Raw genomic sequence first — 23479 nt, forward strand, 5'->3', positions numbered from 1 at the left:
TTTTGTTTACACAATGAGGGATTCAGGGTCAATTAACTCTGCACTTTGCACAGTGATTCCCTCCAATTTTGGCTCAAAACATCATAAACTAACTGTAATCAGTCTTTCAAAATCTTACTGTAGGACATCCAAGCGTTCTTGGCAGCAGTGTTTTATTAGCTGTGTAGTGACCTATGGATACAATACAAGCTGTCCCAGTTATAAACAAGTGCGATGCTATCTGTGCAACAAATGCAGGCATTTTCACTTACCTGTGTTTATTAAGATAATTACGAAGGTCTCCAATAGTTTCAGTAAACAACATTTTCACAATGTAGGTTTGTTCGCCATTCTCAGATTTTACTCTCAGAGTAGATATGTTTTTGGAAGATGGAGGCCGACTTTCTTCATCCAGCATTAATCTAGGAAAGTAAAAAAAGTTATTTCCTGAATTCTAACTTTCATCTCTGTAGCAAACATAAGAAAATTATTCTAGATGATAAAAACCTTTTTAGGAAATCAGCTTATCCTATTTCCATTCGGATTCTTAAGTGCCCTATTTTGCAAAGAAAAGCATCTAACTGTGACACTACACTTAAATGTTTACGTTGTTCACTGTTGTCTATCCTAGTAGTGGTGGTAGCTTGTTACCATAGCAGTTCCCAGAATATCACTTTACTTAGAGGTCCTCATTTTTGTCTTACAGATAACCAAAGAACTATGACTTACAATTAGTTTTCTTGCAGGACACTATGCACTCATCAATTTATCATCGTGACAGCAATCTCAACAGGTCTTTTTAGCTATGATTCGAAAACAGTAGCTAAACTGAATGGTAAAGAAACACACCACTCTAGTACCATAAACAATTAGTGCTTTATTTTCTAGAGATGGCTATCTGTTTTACCTAATGACAACACTTAGTACCTTTTATAAAATTCCAACAAGGTCTGTATCAACATTTTTTTGTGTGTTTATAACAGAAAAGAAAAGTATATAGTGTACTGTTTTTTTTAAGAAAAACCTTTATTAAGTTTTAACAATCTTAAAACATTACAGATTGCAGCACTCCAGAAATATTGATAGGTAAACTGACTCTAATGGTAACAACAATCAACACAGGTAATTCTTAACAGTTAAAATGTCCTATATCAATCCAATATCATTTATGGCTTGAGAGAGATGTGCTAAACTCATTTGTGCTAAACAGATGATACAAGCCCTCTTTACATCCTTCATATTACAAACTGTGCATATTTGTCATAATCATTGTGTACCAGGGAGCAGAACTACTATGCCACAGAATGGCATGCCAAATCCTTTTGTGATTCATAAAAAAGGTATACAATAGGATAACACACTGTACACAGTCTTACTCTATTGGGTAGGCAGAGCAGTCCATGGATGGAATACAAAGGCAAATCCCCCCCATCATATGTACCATCAATATACCTACCCATCCCAATAGGGTGACTACTCAACCGAAACAGGGTAACCTATAGGTTCATAGGTGTTTACAAGGCTAACGACCACAAGAGCCTTTTTAAGCCTAGCCATGCATCCAAAATCTCTGACAAGTTCTGATACCCTTGATGAGTGTCAGCATGGGCCTGGGAGATGAATCATTTACAGGTGGCCTGTGTCCATTAGAGACATAGGTGCCAAACCAGGGATGAATTTCCTGTTTCCCATCCAATTGTCCAAGTTGTATTTGACTTGGGTTAGGGAGGAACTCTGCTTTACATGGATGAGGAGCCTGTTCCATAGACGAGGTAGTCTCTGGGAAACATACCTGTCTCTCCAGCAGGTCCTATTTATATCACAGGCAAGGTTTAAGTCTTTAGAAGGGTAATTCTAGTGCTGTTTGTTTTGTGGATATGCAGGGGGTCCATCACAGTGGGGACTGACAATGCCCTGTATGTCAGGCATAGATCTCCTCTCAAAAGCCTGTAGGAGATAAAATACAGGGATAGGGACTTGAGGCGGTCTGCATAGGACATTTTACTTATGCCTTGTATTCTTTTAGTGAGAAACCTCTGTGGCCATCCCAGTTGTTGTATATGCCTGGTTAGGTACATACCAAAGGGGGAATTGTACTCAATAATAGGTGTGATGAATGCTGAATACCGTAGAATGATGACTTCCTTGGACTTGAATGCCATACCTTTGTTTATAAGTTGCACAACAAAGAATGATATCCTCACTACTGTAGGCATATGATGATCAAAGGCTAGATTACTATCTATGTGTGTCCCTAAGTCCCTGACTACTGTGTGAACTCTAAGGGGTATGTTGTCAATATGATAGTTACTAGGACTGGATAATTTTCCAAAGGATACTATTATTTATTTATTGGCATTTAAGTTTAGTCCATGGGTCTGACACCAGTTGCTTGTCTGTGCCAGTCCCTCATGGAGAACATTTGTTTCAGTGTGGGATTCAATGACAGCTCTTAATTTGCAGTCATCTGCAAACTTAGTCAGCCAAAGACCACTGACATTGGGCTTGATGTGAGAGAAGTAAATGCCAAAAAGTAGTGGTCCAAGGACTGATCCCTGAGGAAGTCCACTTGTGAATGGCCTCTTTGTAGAGGTGGACTCCCCAATTCTAACTTCCCCTGGGTCCTGTCTGTCAGGCATTTGGCTATCCACCAGGTGACATATGAGTTTCTACCTAACCTCTTGAGTTTTTTCACAATTCTCGAGTGAGTTATTGTGTCACATGCCTTGGCCAGGTCAAGATAGATAGTGTGAACCATTTTTCCCTCATCCATTGCTTTGGTTACCTTCTCAAAGACGTCCACCAGGTTGAGTAGGCATTATCTGCCCTTGCCAAAACCAAAATGGGTTGGGTCTATATTGATCATTTCCATGATAATTCTTTCATGGCTTTACATATCAGACTAGTGAGACTTATGGGTAACTTAATTTAAACCTTAAAAATTCTGTGGTGGCATCCAAATATGCTACAAAATTAATCAAATTTGCTTCACTGCCTGTCCAAATTTAAAATATATAATCTACAAAACACTTACAAAAGGTAACATTCTAAACATGATCATTCATAGCATTACTAATATTCGAAGTCTTTGATTTAAAGCTAAATCTGCATACATGTTTGAGCCAGAAGTCCCCATCACTACCCCAAAAACTTGATGGCAATTTTTTTTCAAACAAAAACACATTACCAGTTAAAACAGTATCTAATAGTATCTGATAAAATATATAATGTATTCCTACTGATAGGACTCAATTGTAGATACTCTAACTGTTTTAAAATTGTTTAATAGTAATTTAAATTTGAAACCGATATGTAAGAATAGTGCATATACAGGCAGCATTCTTAAAAGATCCAGTACATTTGTACCGGTAAGTGCCCCAGTTATTACAGCAATCCACATTAAGTTACTCAAATAAAAAAAAATACATTCCTTAGACATTAGCCTAATTAAAGAAGGGGATGATATTACTACAAGTATATTTAGAAAAGATGTGCAGGCAGATAGATTCCTACATAAGAAAAGCATGCATCCACAGCATGGGTTCAAAGGGATCATTAGAAGTCAGTGTTTGCAACTGAGTAAGTTGAATACTAATGACGAGACTTTCTACCAACAAATGTCAGATATGGCTCAAGAATTTAGAGTGAGATATTATACTGATGCTTTATTAGATGAGTCAAGACAATACATTATTAGGGAAAGGAAGGAAGGAATCAGCTAGACCTTATTTTATGAATAATGGGTACTCTAGATATAGTAATGAGTTGAAGATGGAGAATAATCTTGTGAGGTACATTACTCAGCTCAATATGAGAACCAATAAAGTTACAAAGATCAGTAAAGATAATTGGAGTATCCTGAGTGCCCATCCTGAGATAAATAAGTTTACTGGAATGAACCCACATTTTGCTTACAGATAAAGTAGGAATTTAAAACAGAGACTTTGTTATAGAGACAGAAGCACAGTAAGAAACATGTTCATAATAAGAAAGGCTCCTTTCCATGTTTTCACTGTGTTAACTGTAACATACTGCAAAATACACAGAATTTATGCATCCTGTTAATAAGAAGAAATTTGAACTTCACTGCCTCTCTACCTGTAATTCTGAGAATGTGGTATATTTAGCCACTTGTATGGCCTGCTCTGCATTTTATGTGGGAAAGTGTAGCAGGAGATTCAAGAATAGGATTACCAAGCAATTTTCTGATATAAGAAGGGATATTATTATGAATTTTCTTGCTAAGCATGTTTTAGATAATGATTCACAACATAAATTGAATTTCAGGGCTATACAAAAAATTTTACCCAATATTAGGGGTGGAGATATAAATAATAAACTTAAATTGCTGAGTATATAATCATAAGATTAAATGTGGATAAAAATCCCGGTCTTAATGCTGCTGTGAGTATTAAACCACTTTTGAAGGACAAACAGATGGAACATTAAACATATTTTATGTACATGTTATGATTTTATTAATATTATTAATACTGTGATTTTAGAGTATGAGTTTTGATTACATATAAATGTGGGTGCTTTATCTGTTTGTTGCATGCTACTTTAAAAGTGTAATTAAATTTAACTAGGAACATTTATTAATATAATTAGCTTGGAATGTTTTTAAAGATGTGATTGGTTGGCTGTATCATGTGTTTTGTATATAAATTAATTAATTTAATTGTTTTTTTTTAATACTACACTGTAGGAGGGATTTTTTTCCTGAGAGCTTTGTGGTGTTTAATTTTGACAGTAAACGAGTTTTATATTCTTTCTGGCATTGTTAGTCTGGCTTTTTCTGGTTTAGTGTCTTATTTTTTTTGAGTTAATAATATACTTCTTCCTGGTGGGCACAGCTGCCTCTATGCAGCTATTAACACATGTCCATGTTACATCTATTTTTGGTCACTAGAAAAATTCTAGAACAGAATAATTTTTCTTTTTAATCTATAATAGATTCTATTACACCTTGGGATAGCTTATGGTAAATGATGTGAGGAAAGAGGTTGGTTTGATGTTAAGGATGGCGGAAGGGAAACTCCTAAATTTGGAAGAAAAGAGCCCCATTATCACATGTATCAATTTTGAAAGACTTCTAACAGCCAATAATCTGCTGCGGTCTAGTTCCAAAGAGGAAGAAAAATAGAAAAATATTATTAAAAGGTTTGCACATTGGCCAGGATGCGGAGGGGGGGGGGGTGGAAGACTTCGACTGAATTTGTACCTGAATTGTTCCTCCTTTTTTCCTTAAAAGTGTCCTACCTTTTTTTTTTTTTTAATTGTTGTATCCTGACTTTTGCTGGGATTGTTTAACTGGTTTACTATAAAAACGGCTAAGACTGGAAGGACAATTTCTCTTACATTTAGGAATTGGAGATTGAAAAATTGTTGGACCCCTTGGATAAGTTTCCCCTGTCATCATCACCCTTGCCAAGACTTCAGCTGACAAGGTACCAAGTAATATTTATCAAGGACAGCATTAACATTTTGAGGCTTGATATCCACAGGGAGATTCTGGGAATGTAGCCATGGGTATATGAATATAACTGATCAAGCTAAAACAGCTCTAGATACTGCATCTGTAGCATCATAACAGCATTTCAAAAAATGATTAGTAAGTTGGAACATTGAAGAAATTATGGTGAGAAATGAGGATTTACTGTCAGTGGAAGGTAACATTGCAACTGTCTTATTCATATCTTAAAAAGTAGCCAAAAGATATTTAGCCAATGTGTGTTTGATAATTAAACAAAAGTTATGTATTCACCGTAACAATGCATCTTTGTTGTCCATTTTCATTCTTCCTCAACTGATGGGAATGGGATCTGACCTTAGATCCGGCTGGCTGCTTTTTCCAGATTCACAGATCCAACTCTTGAGCTCCTCCCTTTAACCATAATGCCTTACTAACCTAGCATACCTCAGGTCAAGTTTGTAACCCCCAATAATACACGACTGATATTATAAGGAATCTATTAGGCAGAGCTAATAGAGATAAAACTGCAGCTCAAACAAAGAACAATAATTCCCAAAGTTGTATCCCTTAGATGTCTCCAGGAAGAAATGGAAGGGGGTTAGGAGGGTGCAAGTTGAAGAAGAATTAAAATGGACACTAGAGATGCATCATTATGTTGAGTACATAACATTTGTATCTGATATTATCATTTTCATTCATTCCTCAAATGATGAGACAGTATCCCCAGCTAGATGAACCTTGGGTGGTCCTCATGGAATGTTATTTTGGAGTACTGCACAGCCAAAGGCAGCTCTGTTCCTAGAAGCCAAATCTTCTAATGAGCAATAAAGGTATGAGCAGTGGACCAAATGGCAGCAGCACAAATGTCATCTATTGATATTATTAACCAAAAAGCTGAAGAAGTGGACATACACCTTGTGGAATGTGCTCTAAGTGGCTTAGGCAAACACAGCCCTCTCTGGCTATAGACAAAATATATGCAATCAGTTAAAAATCTGCCTAAAGTCACTTTGGAAACTGCCATGCCCAATCTGTTCAGTGAAAAGGATACAAACAATTGGTCAGTTTTTCTGAAATCTTTTGTTCGATGGAGATAAAACTGAAGTTGCCTGAGCACATCCAAAAGATGGAGCATGTATTTACCTTTACTAGAGAAATTTGGAAAGAAAACCAGGATAATGACTTGATTAATTTTAGATTCAGAGCCACCTTACATAAAAAGGATGAATTTGGTATGTAAGGAAACTCTGTCCTTATGAGAAACCAGGTAAAGAGATTTGGAGGAAAAAGCCTGGAGTTCAGGTACTTGTCTAGCTGACTTAATAGCAGCTAGAAAAATAGCTTTAAAGGACAAAACAACTAAGGTCTGTCTTGGATGAAGGTTCAAAGGAGATTTGGGTCAGACCTTGAAGCAAATTAGTTAAATCCCATAGAGGAGTAAGGTCCTCGACTGGGAGCCTAAATAAGAAGCTGCCTTTCAGAAAGCATTGCACAACCTAAAAGAAGCCAAGGAAGAATAATTTTCACCTGAATGAAAGAAGGAAGTGGCAGCTAACTGCACTTTAATATTTGAGAAACTAGACTCCTCATAAAAATTTGAAGCTAAAAATCCAAGGACAGCAGGTTTGGAGGCAGAAAAGGGATCTAAATCTCTCTTGAGGGCCCAAACTGAAAATCTTTGTAATTTACTTTTGCAGATTTTCCTGGCAGAAGCCTTTTATCTTGGACTGGGGCAGAAAGCCTGGTCTGTCTGACCATCAGTGGAACTGGAGAAACCATGCAGTCAGCTTAAGGCCTGTTATGTCCAGATGAGTCATCCCTGTCAGATGAAACAGGAGGTCTGGCCTGGAGTCACGTATACAGGGCGAATACAGAAGATGAAGCCACAGGAAAGGAAACCAAATTTGAAGAGGCCAAAAAGGTGAAATGAGGTTAACTCTGCTGTTCAACCAGTATCTGTGTCTGAGCAATATGGCAGCAAATGAGATCCGAGATATTCTAGGTAAGTGGGGCACTGAGGGTAAAGGGAGGAGCTTGAGAGTTGGATCTGTGAATTTGGAAAAAGTGGCTAAACCAGATCTGATGTCAGATCTAAGAGCCATCAATTGAAAAATGAAAGAAAATGACAACATCAGACCTGTTCTTAATGCTATGGTGGATGATGTGTATACATTCTTTCCATTCCTGGCTAAAGTTCTGCCATCCTTGCTTGAGGGTAAAGAATTAGTAACAGTAAGATGCTTAGAGCTGGAGCCTTTTGCTAGGGAAATAAGTGATGAGTGTGCAACATGGTTATGGAAAAGAAACTTTTGGGTCTGTGGCACCTTATAAAGTCTATCTGGCTTTTAGGAGTAAGAGCTTGACTATCAGGTGAAGTACTTGCAGTATTACAGACATTCTCTAAAGCACCAGTGACAGGAGAGACACCCAGAGGCTTAGGGTTTTCTTCTTGTAAAAGTTCATAATAGCTTCTTTATACGTTCATAGGTTCATACTAGACAATCTACCCTAGGGCATTTATAAGCCTAGCCAGAGTGTGTTTGGCTTTCGCCACCCATTTTAAATTAATTTTGCTATGCCCTTTTTCGAGGTTAGTATACTGTGCCTCTGTCTACCAGTGACACAGAAGTGTTACCCGGGGTAAACCTACAATCTCCCATCCACTCATCAAGATTCCTCTTGAAGAGAGTCAATGAGGGACTCTGCCTAACCTGTACTGGGATTTTATTCCAGAGTGAAGGGAGCCTCTGGGTTATGAATCTGTCCCTCCAGCATGTCCTATTTATTTCAGTGCTGAGGTTCAAGTCTCTCGAGCGCATAGCTCGATGGGATTTGGATTTTCTGAGGTGCAGCATGTCCATTAATTCTGGGTTGGACATGGCTTTATACGTCAGGCACAGATCGCCTCTGAGCAGGCGGTATGCCACTGAGTAGAGCTGGAGTTTCTTTAACCGGGTAGCATATGGCATCTGTTTGAGCCCTTTGATCCTCTTGGTGAGGTACTTTTGGGGTCTTTCCAGTTGCTGCAGGTGTCTGGTAAGGTACATCCCAAAAGGGGCATTGTACTCAATTATGGGCCTGATGAGGGATGAGTAAAGAGGCACTATGACCTCCCTGATCTAGATGTGAATCCCTTCATGATTAGGTGGGCTATATAAAATGTTTTTCTAACCACTTTGGCCACATGGTTGTCAAATGAGAGACTGCTATCAACTTGGGTCCCCAGGTCCCTAATTACTTCTTCTGTACTTAATGGATTACCACCTATGTGGTAATTTGTGGGCACTTTGTTTTTGCCAAAGGGGATGACTATACACGTTTTGGCGTTTAGCTTGAGGCCATGGCTCTGGCACCAGTTGTCTGTTTCTATGAGGCCCTTTTGGAGGATGCTTGTGTTGGCTGGAGAGTCGATTATGGCACCCAGTTTGCAGTCATCTGCAAACTTGGTCAGCCACAGTCCTTCTGTGTTGGCCTGTACCTCCGAGAAATATATACCGAACAAGAGAGGTCCCAGGACTGAGCCTTGTGGGATGCCACTTGTAACTGGTTTGGAGTCTGACATGGCTCCAGCAATTCTAACCATGTTGGTTCTGTCCTTGAGCCAGTTTGCAACCCATCTAGTGACATAGGGGTTTATATTTAAGCTGGTGAGCTTATCTATAATGCCCCAGTGGGGTATTGTATCGAAGGCTTTTGCGAGGTCCAAGTAGGCTGTGTGAACCACCTTCCCCTCGTCAATGGCCTTGGTGACTGTTTCAAAGAAATCGACTAGGTTTAAGAGGCAGGATCTGCCCTTAACAAAGCTGAACTGGGTAGGATCCAGTGTCTGTAGGTCCCCAATATCTTTATTTATGAGGTCCATGATGATCCTTTCCATAGCTTTGTAGACCAAGCTAGTCAGGCTTATGGGGCGATAGTTTCCAGGATCCGTTGAGGCACCACCTTTGTGGAGAGGGACCACTGTTGCTGTACGCCACTCTTTGGGTACATATCCTGTAGTAAGGCTAAGACTGAACAGTAGTTTTATGTTTGGGTTTAGCTCTTCTTGGAGTTCATGTAGGACGCAGCCCGGGACACCGTCTGGTCCCACTGATGCTGTGTTTTTTGCTTTGGAGAGGGCGGCTCTTACCTGAGCATTTGAGATGTCAGGGGGGCAGCACTCTGCTGGGATAGATATTTGCCCTTTTGGTGGGGAGGGGGGGAGAAGTTTGCGCTGAACCTGTCAGCTAGGATGCTGGCAATGTCTGTGGGTTCGGTGTATTTTTTGTCATTTTGGACTAATTCTGGGCATATCTGGGAATTCCCACCCAGGTTCCTAACATAACTAAAGAAAGCCTTGTAATTATCCTTAGTGTCCTGTGCAATTTTTCTCTCGAAGCTGGCCTTAGACGATTTTATGCCCATAGTTTTTTGCTAATACTGATCAGAGATGCCTTCCCTTTTTGGGATTTTGCTCTATCATGTAGTAGCTTCCTCCTTCTATTGTATAGTTTGTTTATGGCTGGGGTCCACCAGACAGGATGTCTGCCTTTGGAGGATTGGGTCTTGGTTTTATTTGGGATTGCATGATCCATGCATTCCTGAAGGTGTTCATAGAATGCGTTTATAAAGGATTCTGCGGTCTGGGCTGTATTTTCCACAGTCCCGGGGGCTTTGAAGGATTCCACTTCGGTTTTGAGGAGTGTGAAATTTGCTTTAGAGAAGTTTTTCACTGTGGTTTTCTGGGCAGGGGTGGGGTCGGGATGTGAATATCCAGTGAGATTAGTTTATGGTCTGATCTTACCAGTGAGGGATACACTTCTGGCCTGGAGCATAGAGTCCCCATGGTGGTGATGATCAGGTCCAGTATGTTTTCCCCTCTTGTGGGAGTGGTAACAAGTTGTTCCATAGCATTTGAGTTTATAAATTCTAGGAACCTTTGGTCTAGGGTGTTGGAGCTAGAGTAATGCTCCCAGTCTATGTTTGGGTAGTTGAAGTTGCCCAATATAATGGTGTTTGGAGAGACCTTCATATTTTCCAGTGTTCTCAGGAAGGCCGAGTGGGGTTCCTGGGTTTGGGAGGGTGGCTATAAACTGGAAGGCAGTTTTACCCACTGTTAGTTGCACATGGATAGTCTCTGATGCTTTGTGCTGTGCCACCAACCTGGAGGTGTGGGTATCTTTGACGAATATTGATACTCCCCCTCCTTTTGTGGTTCGGTCCAAGTTTTGGGGCCGAAAAGCATGGTATGAGGTATAACCTGGTAGTGCTGGGGTGCTCTCGGGAGCCTTGAACCAGGTTTCTGTTACTGCACAGATATCAATGTTCTCCATGCTAAGGAGAGTTTCGAGTGCGTGCATCCTGAGGTTTAGACTTCTGGCTTTGAGTAGCATTACTCTTAGTTTCTTATCCCTTGTGATACCTATGGAGGTGGGTTTGTCTTTTGAGCCTTGCCTAAAAAAGGCACTATGGGGGTAGCAAGAGCCTTTGCCAATATCTGAAAGCCCAGGGGTGACAGGTGCAAGCCGTCCCTAGCGAAGCATCGTGGCTTGTCGAGCATGTCATCCCAGGCTGACAGGCATTGGATACCCTTTGAATGACACCAATACTTAAGCCAATTGTTGAAATTGATCATCTTGTCTTCATATTGTGGCATCATTCTTGGTGAGGGTAAGATGCTACTCAAGGTCAGGGTCGTACCGGCCTGGGCTACATGCTCAGAGAGCTCCTCTATGTCTCTTTTCATGTAGTCCAGGGAGGTACGTCTCAGGTCATTCACACCAGCATGGACAATGACTGAATCATATTTGTACTTGCCTTGGAGTGACCTGAGTGCTTGTGTTATGTGGCGGATCCTAGCGCCCGACAGGCAGCTCACCGTGACCTTCTCCTTGTTCAGCCTGGTGAGCAGGACATCAGTGTGCCTGATGATAGAGTCACCTATTACAAGTGTATCAGGTGTGTTGTTTAACCTTAAGGGCTGTGACTGTTTGGCACACTGGCTTTGTGAGCTATGTGTTGCACGTGTTTTGTTTTGGGGTAGCGGTTGCTTGGGTGTCTGCTTTGGAGGTCTCTGCTGCTTAGGCAGATTTTTATTTAGAGCCTCAGAGTATGTTTTTGTGTGTTTATGTGTTTGGCTTGCTGTCGTAGTAGGTCTATGTGAGACTGGAATTATAGTGAGTGTGGTTTCCTTCTCCTCCTGACTGGTTACGCCAGTACTGAGTTGAGAGAGCTTAGCCTCCAGTTTGGCTATATGGTTGCATCTCTCACATATGTTGGAATTTGTTGGGAGGAGGAGAGGGTTGTCTGTGTACATGAGGCAGTTGTAACATTGCTTCAAGATTCCCAGATTCACCAGCTGGACCGGAGAGGAGATTGACAACTGACCTTTGGACATGCTAGAATAGTATTGGGAATTCCTTTATAATTGAAAAAAGGGGCCAATGGGGAGCAAGGTACTCAAGGGGAGTTTGTGAGGGTGTAGTGATTTTAATTTTTTAGTGCTGACTTATATAATTGCTTTAGTGAGCAAGTGCCAGTTAACTTAAATGCAATGTGTTACAGGTAACTTAAATGCAAAAACAACAAACAGTAACTTTCTTTCAAGTGAAACAAGGAAATAAGTACAGTAAGCAATGCAGATATCACTAGGGATCCACAGAAGCGCTGAAAAAACGCGTTTTAGGTGGAATTAGCGTTTCAGGGAAATAACAAGCAAACAAACAACAAGCATACAAACAAAGCTAGATTCAGCAGTCCTGGATCTAGTCTATGCTACAGCAAACAAGGTGTACCATGTATTAGATATCTTTTTTTTCACCCACTATAAAAGGTCATCCATCCTGCCTAAAATCTCAGAAAAATAAATTTTGTCCACTGGAGAATCTGATGAAATATTTTCTTCACATTTTGACTCCAAGGGATCAGATTTAGAATTACTACCTGAAAGAGAGATTGGTCTCTTCCTTTTTGAATGAGAAGAAGATGGTTAAGCCGACTGAAGTGGCTAAAAAGCCTTAAAATAGACCTTTGGAAAGGAAAGAAATTCCCTATACTCCTTAGAAAAAAGGGGGGTTGTAAGAGGAAAGACATGTTTAGTTTTCTGTCTCTTCTTTTTTAGGAGTATCTTAAGTGAAACCCTCAACAGATGCCAATGTATGGACATCAACAAGGGTGCCCAGTGCCTCTTCCCTAATTAGTACTTGAGGGACTCCATCTAGTCCCTTTGAGATCACCAAGTGAGTCTCTCTCCCTTCTCATTTTTAAGCATAAATCTGGCCCTGGAGGATGTGCTAGATATTGTCCTGAAGTCCCCTGTCTTCTTTGGAACTAAAAAGAACTTGGAATAGGCTCTGAATTCTAAGTGGTCTGGGGAGACCTGTTGGATGACTTTTTTTGAGCAACTTTGAAACTTCTGTTTCAAATTCAGATTCAAACTGATCGGGTAGAATATCGGGAATCTTTAATCTCTACTTTGGATGATACAAAAAAAGGAATGGTATAGCCTTTGGTGATCATCCTTGTTTTTCCAAGCTTGACCAGTTGGCATGGAGAGGATGCCAGGGTAGACCAATTAACATAATGGTTAAAGTCTTTGCTTCCCATGAACTCGGTACATGGTTCAAACCTGACCTCTGACCAATTCCTATTTGAAGTTTGCATGTTCTTCTTTTTCTCTCTCAGGTTTCTCCCACTTCTGAACAACATGCTGAGTGTTTCAATCTCAAACTCAGCTAAGAATAGAGTTGTGGGCAGCAGCAGCATATACTCTGGATGGTATCCTATAGGCGGAAGAGTTGCATAGACCAATGGCTTTGGGCATCTGCTGTGGTGCACAGTATCCTTAAGAAAGGTGAATGTGGATCACAAACTGCATTCCATGGCAGGACTAGCCAATTGATGGTGTAAAAATATGGCTCTAGGTTATCTGGTCGTGTTGATTAATGTTGCGAAAATGTTCATGGGCATTTGCCAGTGATAAGTGGGTTGAGGATCTAGCCTATTCCAGGGACCCATGATAACAGTGGGAGGAATGTATGTGCCTCTGCTGGCCAGTGTGTGCCTACCATAAAGCTTATCAGCCCTGGCTCAGTGAGCTACTGGCTGACTGGTGTCCAGTTGCCCAACTTAGTTTACCTAGGATAGCTCTGTTGAGTGAAAGCTGGACGTAAAACCAATTAACATGCCAAACATGAACTAAGAATTGCAATGCTCACTGTAACTTCACTGAAAGGACAAGGCTTGGAAGTGTATGACATGATGGTAGGGAGGAGCTGGTGGCATATCATATAAGCAAAGGCATCACATATAGATCTAAGGATGTTATAATTCCATTATACTCAGCCCTAATCAGACCAATAATTGAGCACAATGCTCCCCTTTGCATGTACCTCACCAGACACCTGTAACAGCTGGAGAGACCACAGAGGTTTCTCACCAAGAAATTAAGGGTACCCAAAACTTTTAGTTATGTACTTACCATAACTTCGGATGTATGGGATCCATCTCGCCTACATTCATAACTGATGGGTTCGGAACCGATGGATCGGCTCCGACTCGGCCACTATACAATAGAACGAAGTCTCTAATTGGCTGGGCTACCCCTTATCCCATAATGCACCACGCCTGCTTCCCCAGATCTTGTTTGTTCGCTTTCATACCTACATCCAGACACAGAAACATAACAGCAACTGTAACAAACTAAAGTCCTTCAAGAGAAAGAACTCAGTAGTAGCAACATTTCCTCTAAATCCAATGGGAAGGGGGAAGGAGGGCGGGTACGTATGAATGTAGGCGAGATGGATCCCATACATCCAAATTTATGGTAAGTACATAACTAAAAGATGTAATGGGATCCTATCTCGCCTACATTCATAACTGATGGGACAGTATCCCTAGCACCTAAATCCCGGGTGGCTCATTGGAAAACACTCCTGAGAACTGTGGAACTAAAGGAAGCTCTACCTCGAGAAGCCACATCTATCTTGTAATGAGAAATAAAGGTGTGCGGAGAAGTCCAGGTAGTGGCTGCACAGATATCATCTATCGATAATTTGGAGTGGAATGCTACAGAAGTAGCCATTGCCCTGGTAGAATGAGCCTTAACTGGGAATGGTAGCTCCTTGCCAGACTGTGAATAGATGAAGGAGATGCAATCTTTAATCCATTTGGCTATGGTGGTTTTAGCCACCGGTTGACCCAACCTATTTTCCGCAAAGGACACAAACAGCTGATCTGAGTTCCGTGTCTGATTGGTCCTACTTAAATAAAAACGCAGTAGTCTGTGAACATCCAACTGATGGAAAATATATTCTGCGCTATTAGAGAATTTAGGAAAAAACACAGGGAGCTCCAAGGATTGTTGAATGCATAAGGGGGATGCTACCTTGGGCAAGAAAGAGGGATTTAACTTGAGAGACACTCTGTCTTTGTGAAAAATCAAATAAGGGGGATTAGAACAGAGAGTCTGAAGCTCTGAGACCCACTTGGCAGAGGTTATTGCCACCAAAAAGGCTGTTTTCCAAGATAGAAATTTTAAATCACAAGTAGCTGCTGGTTCAAAGGGACGGGCAGTTAAAGAAGCTAGAACCATATTCAGATCCCAAGGGGGCACAGGATGGGCTATTGAGGGCCAAAGGAGCCACGCTCCTTTAAGGAAAGATTTGCAAAGCCTGTTTGCCATTAAGGAAGGCTCAAAAGAGACATGAAAATTAGAGAGAGCCGCCAGTTGGACTTTAATTGTGGAAACTGAAGAGCCCAAATGAAACAAGGAAGCCAGGTATTCTAAAACCTGAGGTACTGGGGCGGTAAGGGGGTCTATACCTCGTTGCTGGGCCCAAATAGCAAACCTCTTCCACTTACTGGAATATAGTTTAATAGTGGAAGGTTTGTGAGAAGAGGACAATATGTGGATGACGTCTGGAGAGAGAGAATTATGTCTGACTAAAGTTGGAAGTGGAGTAACCAGGCTGCCAACCTCAAGGACCTGAGGGATGGATGAGACTGTCCCAACTGATGAGTTAACAGGTCGGGCACTAGGTCCAGAAACCATGGTCCCTCCACCGCATACCTCAGAAGGAAGGGGAACCAAACCTGATGAGGCCAGTATGGAGCGATCAGAATCATGTCGCTTCCCAGATAAATCGCCTTCTGTATCACCTTCGGGAGAATGGGAACTGGAGGGAAGGCGTAAAGTAGACCGGGGGACCAACTGTGGGCTAGAGCGTCCCTGGGAATCTGCCCCTGAGAGGGAGTCAGAGTGAAGAACTCGCTGCATTTCGCATTGTGAGGGCTGGCAAACAAGTCGCAACAAGGGAGGCCCCACTTGGCGAAGATGTCTGCAACCACCCTGTCGCTGAGGGACCACTCGTGGGGCAACAGGAGGGTCCTGCTCAGCCTGTCTGCAATCACATTGGATTTCCCCGGAATGTGCGTTGCCAGAAGGAAACGCTGGGTAGAATTCGCCCAATGCCACACTCTCATGGCCTCTCAGCAAAGAGGGTAGGACCTGGGTTCCTCCTTGCTTGTTTATGTACCAGACTACCGACATGTTGTCGGATAGAATCGCAATAGTGCCCCGGGGGAGAACATGATGAAGTGCTTGCAACACCAGTAGCACCGCTCTCATTTCCAGGATATTGATATGTAAGTGCATTTCGTGAGCCTGCCACGTACCTTGGACAGATCTGTCCAGATAATGCCCTCCCCACCCTATCTGGGAGGCGTCCATGGTCACCGTGGCGACGGGAGGCTGAAGGGCAAAGGGTCGCCCCTGGTCCAGGTTGGACCGAAGCAGCCACCAACGTAGGTCCCGACGGCAAATTTCCGTAATCTGGACTAAGTGGTTCAAGGGGAGATCCTGAAAAGACCATTGAACTGACAGTAGCCATTGCAGCACCCACATGTGCAGCCTGGCTAAAGGGACTAGTAGAATAGTCAAAGCCATCATGCCCAATAACTGCAGAATCAGTCTGGCCTGAACTCGTGATCTGGGTATCAAGGTTTGAACCTGAGACTGCAGGACCTGAATCCTTTATACCGGCAAGAATGCCTGCATTCTTATTGTGTCTAACTCTGCACCTATAAAGGTAATATGCTGAGACAGCTGTAGCACAGATTTTCCCCAAATGAACGTGATTCCTAATGAATGACCCAAACTGACTGTGGCCATAAGCGCTCGAACTAATAGATGCTTGGTGGTGGCAGTAAGGAGCCAGTCGTCTAGATAGGGAAACACTTGGAATCCTAGGCTTCTCAAGTGAGATGTCACTACTGCCAGACACTTGGTGAACACCCTGGGGGCTGTGGTGAGACCAAAGGGCAGTGCTCGGAACTGGAAATGACTGGTTCCCAGGTGGAAGCGTAAGTGACTCCTGGACTCTTGCCTTATCAGGATGTGATAGTAAGCGTCCTTGAGATCTATGGAGCACATCCAGACATCCTTCTCCAATAACGGGAGAATGGACTGAAGGGTGACCATTCGGAATTTGGATTTTTTTACAAAGCGATTCAGTGATTTTAGGTCCAAAATGGGCCTTAAGTCCCCTGTCTTTTTTGGCACCAAAAATAGTCTTGAGTAAGTTCCTGATCTGATCTGGTCGGCGGGGACAGGCTGGATGACTCCTTTTCTTAGCAGCTTTGAGACCTCGACCGCTGCTTGATCCCGCTGACTGGGTGGCACATCCGGAATTTTCCTCGTAGGAGGAGGGGGCTTGATGAAAGGGATGAGATGGCCTCCGGTTATGGTTTGGAGCACCCACTGATCCTTGGTGATAGATTCCCAAGTCTGTGGGTGTTCCGCAAAGCGACCCCCGACTGGCTCCGGAGATGCGCAGTCGGGCCACATCTCAGGGACGTTGAGTGTAGGATGGACCACAAAAGGAATTGCAGTCTCCAGAATTTCGGGGGACTCTGCCGCCTCTGGGATGGCGTGTTCCTGAATCCCCCCCCCCTGCCTCTAGAGGGGGGATCACTTGGTGGAGTAGAGAAAGACCTTTGAGATTTTTTGAACCACATTTTCCCTCCTCTCTGGGCCTTGGGGTAAGGTCTAGAGGGAGTGGAAAAACAGGCCCCGACGGCAGTCAAGGTCTTGCCCTCCTGCTCACATCGAGTCAGTGTGTCCTTCACCTTGGATCCAAACAAGGAGGACCCATCAATGGGGGCGTCGGTGAAGGAAGACTTAAAGGCCTCCGCAAAGGGACACAAGCGTAACCAGGCATGTCTTCTGAGAGCCACGCCTGTTCCTGCTGCTCTACTCGCCCCTTCGGCCGCATATGAGATGAGCCCCATGGACGAGTTGACTATCGAAGATAGGGTAGTCATCTGGGCACCAACAGTTTGGGCTAACGCCTCAGGAAGGTTACCCGTAAGAGACTCACCTAACTCTTTGAGGAGGTCTCTTTGGAGCCTGGTAAAATGACAACGATAATTCAGCGACCGCAGGGTAAAGGCCGCTGAAGAGAGGGTATGCTTCCCGTACCTATCCATGCTCCTGGAATCCTTATTAGGAGGGTGAATAGATGTTGGAGCCTCTGCCACATCCTGTTGAGTGGCAGATGCCACCACCATCGCATCTACTGCAACTCCTTTTGTCAAAAATTCCTTTTCAGGAGGGGCTGAAAGAAACTTGTTAGGCCTAGCAGGTACCGGTTCCACAGAGTCAGGGTGTTCCCACACCCTTTGAGAAACTAAATCCAGCAATTCATCGAAGGGTGGAGACACCCAGGAGGCGGAGGGCTGGGCCCCAAAAGCCTTGAGGAAAAATGACTCCTCTGCGGAAGGGGTTTTGGACTGCCAATCGCCTCTCTGTCTCAAGATCTCGAGGATATCTGAGAATGAGATGTCATCTGAGGACGATTTAGGGGACCCCTCCGCATCATCGAGGTCAGTATCTGATGTGATAGACTCATCCTGGGAGTCAACGTGCTTCCTCTTGCACAATTTTTTCCTTGGAGGTTCATCTGAAGCGGAATCAGAAGGACCCCCCGGGAGAAGGGAACCCCCCAAGGGGGTATCCTCAGGCTCTGGGGCCCCGCTGTCGTGGGGCTGAGTTACACCAGAAGCACCAGTTCCCAAGTCTAGGGACGGTGAAGTAGAGTCTTGCTGAGCCGGCAAGGACATGGCCAGCGCACTCCTCATGGCCTCAAAGGCAGGACCTCCAGACTCTACGGAGGACAACGGCTGAGAGACCACTACGGTACTGGGAATCCCTGCAGCCGATGCTCCGAGGGGGAGACTAGGCACCAAAGCTACCAGTTCCAAGATGTTCCCCTCGGCCCCGACCGAGGAAGTCCCGGTACCGAACCCTGACGCTGAAGACAGGGTAGGAATGATGGTCGGAACCGAGAGGCTCCGAGGGAGTCTCGGTTCCGACTGGACAACTCCGCTCCGCTCTACCATCACCGACTCCAACGGCTCCGAGGAGGTTGGAGGAGGAATTGGGTGTGTCAAAGTGGGAACTGGCTCTGGAGCCGAGTGGGCTGGAGCCGAGACCGTTTTTGCAAAGACCGGGGACTGGAAAAGTCTCTGGATAACTCTGTCCAAATCTGAATCAGACAATCTGGAGGATTTAGAGGAAACAGATGGGGCCCGAGACGACTTCTCTCTTGGCTCCGATAGACCAGGGGACCGGCTCCGAAACGGCTCCAACACTATTGGCACCGGATCCGGAGCTGTATGTATAAGTATCGGCGCCGAAGGAGACTTCGGGGCCGAGGGAGGAGAGTCTGAGCTGCACACCTCCAACAGCTCCGAGACCAAAGGAGCCGAAGCAGGTGATTCACCTCTCGATCTTTCAACCTGCGGCTCTGACACCAATGGAGCCGAGGAAAGAGGTATCGAGGCAGACCCTTCCACCCGAGGCTCCGAAGCCATTGGAGCCGAGGAAGAAGAGGTCGACCTATGCTTTTTGGAAGTCGGTTCTGACGGACTGGTCGGAGCCGACGACCTTTTCTTTTTAGAAGCTGGTGAGGAGGGAGAAGCCAAAGCTTCCTCAAAGGAGGGCTTAATAAGGCCCTTAAGGATAAATTTATTTTTACGTTCTTGAAGGACCCTAGAGGAAAAAGCATGACAGACGCTACATGTTTCCTGCAAATGTTTCGGTCCCAAACAATATACACAAACAGCATGACTATCTGTAATAGACATTTTGTAATTGCACTTGGTGCATTTTTTAAAACCAGACTTTTGTTCCTTAGACATCGTAGGACACCACAATCTTTTATCCACACAAGAACAATAACTTTAAAGTAGGGCTCGAGCCCTTGACTCAAAAACAGGACTGGCCTGAGCTACAGAAAAAGCAAACGGACAGAAACCCTCTAACTAAAAATGGGCTTACCCGATGATAACAGGACGTACAATAGGACGTAAAACACAACTCCAATAGCAAAATTCACCACATTAACTCACAAATAAGGGCAAGGGCTCTCTAACTTAAACGGGCCTTGCCTGGCAAATAAATAAAATTTCAATCACACTGAAAAAGTTTAACACACACACGAAAAGCTGTTAAAACAGCTGTTTGTTAATATAGTGAAGAAACCCCTAGGTCAAAAGACCAAAAAGTAACAATAAACCACTTAGCTCCAGCCAAGTCGAGACCATGTCTAGCTTGAAAAGCGGCAAACGAGATCTGGGAAAGCAGGCATGGTGCATTATGGGATAAGGGGTAGCCCAGCCAATTAGAGACTTCGTTCTATTGTATAGTGGCCGAGTCGGAGCCGATCCCCATCAGTTATGAATGTAGGCGAGATAGGATCCCATTACATCAAGACTTTCACTGAAGGACTGAAAGTACTGTCACAGTATTCTGTCTCCTATAGGTTGCTAAGGGATGACCTCTGTCTGGCTTATGACCTAGCCCTGATGGAAATACTACACGTTCGTAAATCAAACTGCTGGATGGTCACTTGCTCCAGGGATCTTAACCTAGCCTCAGACATGAACAGGTCATGCTGGACAGATAAATACATCTCCCAGAGACTGCTACTTCTCGGGAACAAGCTTCGAATTCACGTAAAAACACAGTCCCTCTCTGACCCTCTTCAAATGCAACCTAGGCCAATGGATGAGTGACCACAAATTCACTCCTGGGGTGGTCCCTATGTCCCTCCTGGACAGAGGAAGTTGGTAGTAACTACCATTGACCCTTACCTCTGCAAACTTCACTCACCTAACCACCAACAACTAGGGCAACTCAGGGATAAATATGGCTAGGCTTATAAGGGATCTAGGGCCTTTACCATAGTAACCTTCTATGCACCTATGGACATCCTATGTATCCAGGAGAAAAAAATGGAAGGGCAGTGCAGCAAAGCCATTTGGCTTGGGATCCACTCAGGAGAAGGACAGGCTAGAAATGGTGTGGGAACTGTGGTGAGGACGAGGCTTCAGAAGAAAGTGAAGGATGTCATCAGAATTAGGGCAAACTTGTGACAATCAGACTCCAGTGTAATGACAAAGCAGTACTCATAATCCCAGCCTATGCCCCACAGCAGGGTTGTGATAGTGAGGAAAAGACTGCATTCAGTCGTCAGTTGTAGAACCTACTAGATAAAGCATGACAACACTGGTGTTGATAATGGGTGACCTGAATGCACATATTAGGACAGACAGAATAGGATAACGTGATTGCCTGGGTCCAAATGGTTGTGGCAAGAGGAATAAAGAAGGTATGTGCTTTTTAGATTTCTGTCTGGCAAATGGCATGATGGTAGTCAACATGGTACAGAAAGAGAGACAGTCACAAAATCACATACAAAAGTGGTCAATATGCCACTCAGGTAGATTTCCTCCTAGTGAAAACAAGTAGTGGGGTAGAATCAGTGCTTGTAAAGTCATCCCCAGTGAAAAAGCTGGCTCACAGCATAAACCACTGGTTGTCACAATCAGCTGCAACCAGTGGTCAGTTAAGGCTCTAAGGTCAACAGAGGTGAAGACCAGGAAGTTGAGTGGAGAGAAAGCACAACAGTTCAAAGAATTACACAGCTCTCTAGCACCTCAAGAAGAAGAAGATGAAATAGGTGGAGTTGAAGAAGAAGAATGGCAGCATCTCAAAACACCATGTGTATGGGCTATAGCACAGATATGCAGTCAAGCCAGGTAAGGATGGTGGAATGCAGAAGTCCAGGAAGGAGTGAAGAAAAATGTGGGAGATAGAAAAGACAGACCAAGCTAGGAAGGAGTACTGGCTGGCTAAGAAAAAGGCTAACAGAAGAGTTGCAACAGCAAGGATCAAGGCATCAGAGGCACTCTTACTAACTTCAGGAAAGTAAGTCAGTGGATGGCACAAAGAAATTGTATTAGGTTACAAGGCAAATACACAAAGATAAAGACGACTGTTAGACACCCTTCATAAGGGATGTCAGCAACAATATGCTCACCAGCTCACAGGACATCAAAGGCAGATGGAAGGGGTACTTCCACCAACTTCTGTTGAAGAAAACCCCAAAGAAGCTGTACTGCTCCTGTCATAGCCTACAGTGAGAGAAGAGGAGAAGCCCACCTTAGAAGTAGAAACAGCACTAAGGAATATGAAGAGAAAGGAGCAGGCTCAGATGAGGTCACAGCACATATGATCAAGATGTCGGGTGAGATAGTGGAAAAATGGCTCCAGAGGGTACTCAGAGCAGTATGGAGAGAAACACTTAACCCAGGTGACTGGAGAATAAACATACTAGTGCCATTTTTCATGAACAACGGGGGCATTCACAACTGTGGGCAATATAGATGTATCAAACTCATTTCACACTGCATGAAAGTTCTGGAGAGGGTAACTGACAAAAGAATACATAGAAAAGTGGAAAATAAGATGGGAATGAAGCAGTTTGGATTCAGATCAGGATGCAGCACAACCAACCTGATGTTTGCAGTGAGACAGATACTTGAGCAGAATCTGGAAATGAGAAAAGAATCCAACTGGTCATTCCAAGACCTGTAGAAAGCATATGGCAAGGTCCCAAGAAAACTGATTTGGGCAGACCTGTGGTGGTTCAAAGTCCCAGAAACATTGGTAGAATTAGTGCAAGCTATGTACAAGGACCCAATGACTCAAGTACAAACAGTGTTCGGTCTTACAAAGGGGATCCCAATGGGATTGTGTGTACATCAGGGTTCAGCTCTGAACCCACTTCTGTTCATACTGTTAACAGACATCATTAGCAATCAGGTCAGAAGGGACAGACAATGTGGCATTTACAGGCAGACTCTGAATAAGAACTTCAGCAAAAGATAGGGGAATGGAATACAAAACTGAAGGCACACGGGATGAAAATGAGTACAGATAAGACAGTTGTAATGGCATCAAATGGGGGAATCATAAGAAGTTGAAAATTGAGATAGAAGGGAAAACAGTAGAACAGGTTAACAGCTTCAAGTATTTGGGATGGGGTGGATGAGGAGAAAGGAAGTCTGAATGAGGAGTTCAAAACAAGAATCAGAAGGGTTGCAGCCAACTGGTACAGTGTCAGAGACAGTGTATGACAGAAGAATGCCAAAGAAGCTGAAAAGTAAGTTATACAAAACAGTAGTGTGACCAGTACTACTCTATGCTCTACTTTACATCCTAAACATGAAAGCGACATGGTGTCAGAATCGGGATGGAAGAGAGAAGAATATTCAGAGCCATGAGGTGCAAAGACGACAGTGAAGGTAAAACAGAGAGAAAACGGCACAAACATAGCCAGAAAGAATCAAAGGTAATGAGAAATAACACAAACTATTTATTCGATGTGAAAGACAAAAATGGGGCATTACAAGGGCACAAACTGCATTATCAGGCAAGCAGAAAGTACGAAAAGTTTGTTAACTAAAGAAAATGTTTAAGATAAAAGTATTCGATGAAACAATTAACAGTAAAGCAAAACAAGTATGTTTAAAGCAAAATGAGTGTGTTCAAGGCAAAGTTGAGCATGTTTAGAGTAAAACGAGCACAAGAACAGTACTGTATAGTGGGCGTGAAAAGCGCTTAAATGAGCAAAATGAATATAATAAAAAAGGGCCACATTGGGTGAGATAAAGCAAGGTGACTGTATGTGTTTTGGCAAA

General features: G+C 43.3%; 1 protein-coding gene across 1 annotated transcript in view; it reads right to left on the bottom strand.

The window, feature by feature from the left end:
• Positions 1–247: 247 nt before the first annotated feature.
• UBXN11 (UBX domain protein 11) overlaps positions 248–23479 on the bottom strand; it is a 1449120-nt gene continuing 1425888 nt past the window's right edge. Inside the window, exon 13 of the mRNA XM_044083944.1 lies at positions 248–401. Within this exon, the coding sequence (XP_043939879.1) occupies positions 248–401 (154 nt within the window). The remainder of the gene's footprint in view (positions 402–23479) is intronic.

This window comes from Protopterus annectens, chromosome 1.part1 (genome assembly GCF_019279795.1).
Source record: "Protopterus annectens isolate FY-2018-M chromosome 1.part1, PAN1.0, whole genome shotgun sequence".
NCBI lineage: Eukaryota > Metazoa > Chordata > Ceratodontiformes > Protopteridae > Protopterus > Protopterus annectens.